The sequence below is a fragment of the Pistacia vera genome, unplaced genomic scaffold (genome assembly GCF_008641045.1).
Source record: "Pistacia vera cultivar Batoury unplaced genomic scaffold, PisVer_v2 Contig1128, whole genome shotgun sequence".
Taxonomy (NCBI): domain Eukaryota; kingdom Viridiplantae; phylum Streptophyta; class Magnoliopsida; order Sapindales; family Anacardiaceae; genus Pistacia; species Pistacia vera.
Window position 1 is genome coordinate 15,026 of NW_022195169.1, and position 4,884 is coordinate 19,909.

At 34.3% G+C, this 4,884-nt stretch overlaps 1 protein-coding gene across 1 annotated transcript; it reads right to left on the reverse strand.

Annotated features, from left to right (window-relative positions):
• Positions 1-1,671: 1,671 nt before the first annotated feature.
• On the reverse strand, positions 1,672-4,292 carry LOC116142438 (GDSL esterase/lipase At1g33811). Its single transcript, XM_031427859.1, has 5 exons — positions 4,031-4,292; positions 3,696-3,820; positions 3,028-3,276; positions 2,067-2,325; positions 1,672-1,939 (listed from the first exon to the last, which is right to left on the reverse strand). The coding sequence occupies exons 1-5, from the start codon at positions 4,290-4,292 to the stop codon at positions 1,722-1,724; spliced, it is 1,113 nt and encodes a 370-aa protein (XP_031283719.1). The 3' UTR covers positions 1,672-1,721.
• Positions 4,293-4,884: the final 592 nt, after the last annotated feature.

Here is a 4,884-nt window from a genome sequence, read left to right on the forward strand (position 1 = left end):
TTTGTTGAACAAATACAAAAATTAATAGTGCTTGCTTCTACTGGTTCATCATCCTAATTGGCGTAGTTCTGAAGCTGCTAATGGTGACTTAGTTCTGAAATTTCTTGTGTGTTTGCCTGTGAAGATAATTGATTTTTTTTAAGCTGCATTGTGAAGATCATTGGTTCTCTGTCTCTCACACTGGTGTAGTGGTTTTAACATGAGTTTAGTTTGAAGTATATATGGTTCATTTCTAGAACTGCTCAGTTTAGTTGGAAGTATATATGGTTGATTTCTGGAACTGCTTCTTTTGTTTATGGTTCCTGAAACTACTACTGCAGTTTTTCTTCGCTGCTCCTTTGCTTCTCAAACTGGTGCAATGGCTTTAACTTATTATAGTTGGAATATGTGTGGTTGACCTTGGAACTGTTCCCTGGTTATGATTCCTGAAACTAATACTGTGGTTCCTTGCTCCAAGTACGTTTGGGTACTCTTGAATAGCTTGGACACCTGCTTATTTGTGATTTGCCTACTGGTGAAATTGTGTCAAGGGTTTTGTTCTCTATCAGTTCATCAGATGCTGACTCAATATATGGTATATTCCACTGGGATTGGACTTCAGCATCATTGGCCAAAATGACGTCGTTCTGTCTTTAAGTTCTTAAGAGAGCTGTTCTTTGTTCTCACAAAAACAATGTATAAAAGGGAAAGTATTTCCTTTCCTATAACCTTTTACTCAATATAGAAGACGTTTTCTCTTCTTCTTCTTTTTCTCTTTTCTCTCAAATTGGTTCCATTTTCTGTTATGAAATCACAGATGACCCTCTACTTTAGCCCCCCGCCCCCCCCAACCCAAAAAACAAAATTATTAATTTTTTTTTTTTTTTTTTTTTTTTGTTATCAGAGTGTCCGGCCAGCTTAGTGCACCTGCCTAATCCCCCAATCCTGAACAATGCTTTCAAAACAAGGTAAGTCCTACGGTCCGTGGCCAATAATATTAGCAACCGTTCTTGTGATTCATACCTAAGACCACAGAGGGAGCAAACCTCTTGGCCCCAAGCCTTTACCACTCGGCCAACCCATCGTTGGTTAACAAAATTAATTTTTTCTAGCTTCTTCCTTGGCCTTTTTGTTACTGGTGTTAGCACGGGTGGCTAGCTAGATTGTCTTTTGGGAATCTCATACATGTCAACGGATAGATATTAGCGGCTATTTTATTTTTAAGGATGTTTTTAAATATATGAATCTATTTTTTCAATTATAAATATTACAAATTTGTCGAATTCCATCATTACCTTTACGAAATGTTAAATCTTACAGCCTCTTAGCAGTTCTTTTTGTCTCTTTTCAGTTTGATCTCAAACTTGTCTCTCTTTTTTGTAAATTTCTAAAATAATTGTCCAGAATTTTTCAACATTCCCAACTTAAACATATGTGTGTATAATACATAACCTCATGTTAACCTTTTTATTGTTCGCTTTGAGTATAAACGTTGTCTCAACTCTTGCTGAAATAATTGAGATGAAGAAAGAGGAAACTTTAGCAAACATTAAGCAGAAATTTCAAAAGCCGTTGAGTGTTAATAAAGGATGAAATAATCTTTTATTCATTTCAAATTTTGATTAGAAACAAACAACAAACAATTCGGGAAACAAGAAGTTCTTTTTTTTTTTTTTTTTTTTTTTGGGTCCTTTAATTCCGAAAATCCAATAGCACTAATGAATCAACAGTTTGATAATTAGCTAGAGACTCGCCAATTGCTGAATATTGATTGGATAAGTGTATGATTGAGAAGAATATGTTGCTCTAGCTAATAAAATGTTAGCCATTTCAGTGGGATGAAAAGCATCCCAAAACAGATACTTTCTGCGATCATCACAAGGTCCTTGAAGAGGAAGACAAGTTATTTGCCCATTGTTCTTTCCCACTCCACAGCATCCCTTGTCTAGCACTTCAAATCCTGTAAATTATCATCCAAATTTCCAAACATTTAATATAAAAATGGGTAAGACAAGTATATATAAAGATTGCTCAAAAATATTCCAAAGGCAAGTATATATATGAAAAAGGAAGTAGAATATTATTACCATAACTAGATCCGTTCAAATATAGATCGTTAGAGCTTTGGTAGGAATCAATTAAAACGAACTTTGCTCCAGGAAGTTGACCTCCATTAAATTGATCAACCAGCTTGCGGAGGCCTGAGTTGAAGAGAACAATGGCCTTGTTGACGTTCTCATTGCACCTGGTGTTGTTACCATTGAATCGTGCTAGCTGATATGGTATGCAACCGATTGGTCCAACTAATGTCACAATTACCTTCCGAGCCCCCAAGTTATACAATTGCTGAATAATAAACAAACAATAAAAAATTCAAGTAAATTAATATCAGGTTCAGAACATGATAACCCTGGTTTAACACTCAATTTGATCAAAGTTTAGTCTGAGAATGAACAATTTATGTATGAATTACTTAGAACCTAATAACATTTGTTTGTTCTTCATAAATCAAACTTCATCTGCTTCCCTTATATTTTTTTACTAAAATATATGTCTGACTTCGATCAGTATTTAATTTTGAATTTCTGCCATAAATCTCTTCTGGAAGTTTCAAAAAAAAAAAAAAAAAAAAAAAAAAAAAAAAAAAAAAGAGTTATAATCTTCTATAAACTTTCATAAAATTAAGGGTTAATTACAATAATCTCCCTCGGATTTGATTGAATATAAAAATCTTTTTAAGGTCTCTAAAATAATGAAAATGCATCTGCCGTTAAGTGTTAGATATTAAAATAAAAAGCAAGACAGTAATTACATAAATATTCGTTAACTTATAGTAGTATAAGTTCTAATAATTCATTAATGGTAGAAAAGTTTTTGTTATTTTATTAAATCTTCAGTTGATATGTGTTATTTAATTAAACTTTAGGGGCCAGTCATTAACTCTAAATTAATATATCTGATAATATTATTATTATGAGTCTTCTTAACGTATGTCGACGTGTTCTTTTGTACTAGAAAATTAATTAGATCTGAAAGCCATGCACTAACCATTAATTGGCGGGTGTAATCCCGAAGAAGTAAATCAGCGAAAGCTTTGGGAGTGTAATCTGAGTGAGATGAATAGAAATCAGTCATAAAATAATTGTTTAGATAATCGTTACTTCCCATTCCACTGTAAAATATGCATTTGCTTAGATAGCTGTTGAGTCCATTTGCGTCTCCTCTGTAAAACCTCCTCATTTGAGTCACTGTTTCTCCAAAATCAGCTACTTGCTGGTTCATGGAAGCGTGACCACCCTATCAAATAATTAATCACAATATTAGAGATTAATTTATATAATATTGTCGGGTAGATCTATAAAAATAAGACCCTAAAATTAAAATCATGTTACTAATCTTATCCACTTCAGGTCACATGCGATGACAATCAGAAAAACTGTCTGTACCAACGCGAAGCCTAGCGCGGGAAACCAGTGTCAATATATTAACAAACGTTGACGCGATACACATGTCGGCGTATTAAATGCAATACCCTGACGCCACCCGCAAGTTTACGGTGCAGGTCCTGCATCGGGGTAGCCCTCTTTTTCTGTAGTGATCCTAAGAGCTTGTACATGTCTACTTAAACTTTTGGATAAAGCGTTTACTTAGCAATTGCGAATGCTCGCTCATAAATAAATTATAAAATTAATAGGGTTTCCTCATTATCAAAGTACCAAATTGTTGCCTGTTTCATCAAGAATGCCTGCTGCTCCAGATGCATAATTCACTCCCCTTAACAATGCTGGACCTCGAGTTCTTGAATAAGGTGGAATATAAAATGGGAATCCCAAGAGTTGAGCTGCAAAATGTCATGTCCAGGTTAGGAAAAATAGATAGCATTCACTACAGGAAAAATGTGTTTTAGTGACACAGTCAAATCTTATCGGAATCTGCTATCTACACTGACGCAAAAAAGTGTCGCAATATGTAATCATGCAAAACTGAAAAAAAAAAAAATTAATCATGAAAAAATGAAAGATAATACTTTCGAAGAAAGTTTGTGTTATACCAAGCGCATCGACATAAGTTCTGCCATTGGTGAATCGACCAGTGGCACCCTGAGGAAAGTCGATGCCATAAGGTCTGTAATTAGCCCTAGCAAGTGTGAGTATCCTGTTGTTGTTTCCATTATCCACCAATGAGTCCCCAAAGATGAAGAAACAAGGCACTTGGGGACCCTGTGGCTGTGGTTGTCGCTGTGACCAAACCCTAGAAGTTAAGCACCCAAAAACCAAACAAACCCATAAAAATTCCTCTCTAATTCTCTTCATTTTTTGAGTAAATATTTTGGAATGAAACCGCCATCCAGGAATGCCAATTTATAGTATTGTTGCTTTGATTGGTAGGTTAGATTGCTATTTATGGGAATCATGTAGCGAGCCATATGCATTTAAAAATAAAGTAGATTTGGGATAAATGATAAAGTGTTTTTTGAGTAAACTAGTTGAAGCTTTTAGCTGTTATTCATGCGTTTTTGTATTGAAGTAGCGGTGATGGCAGTTGCTAGAATTCTCGTGAATCTACAAGTTGCTGGCTATAAGTCTGCATTTGTATATGTGTATGTTCAAGTGATGGCTCAGTAGTAAAAGAAGTATTAATTAACAACTGTTGCATATAACATCTAGTCAACTTTTTATTTATCTATTATTATTATTATTTTCTTTTTTTTTTTTTTTTTATTTTTTTTTTTTTTTTTTTTTTTTTCTGGGACAACTTACGTGCTTCTCGATCATTCCCTCGATGCCTTGAAGTTAACTGTCAAGTAAGCCTCCAATAATTATCTCTTATTAGTAGTCATGAGGATTTGAACTCATGACCTCTTGAGTAATACATTCAAGAGTCTCATACGAACTGTCAATCTAT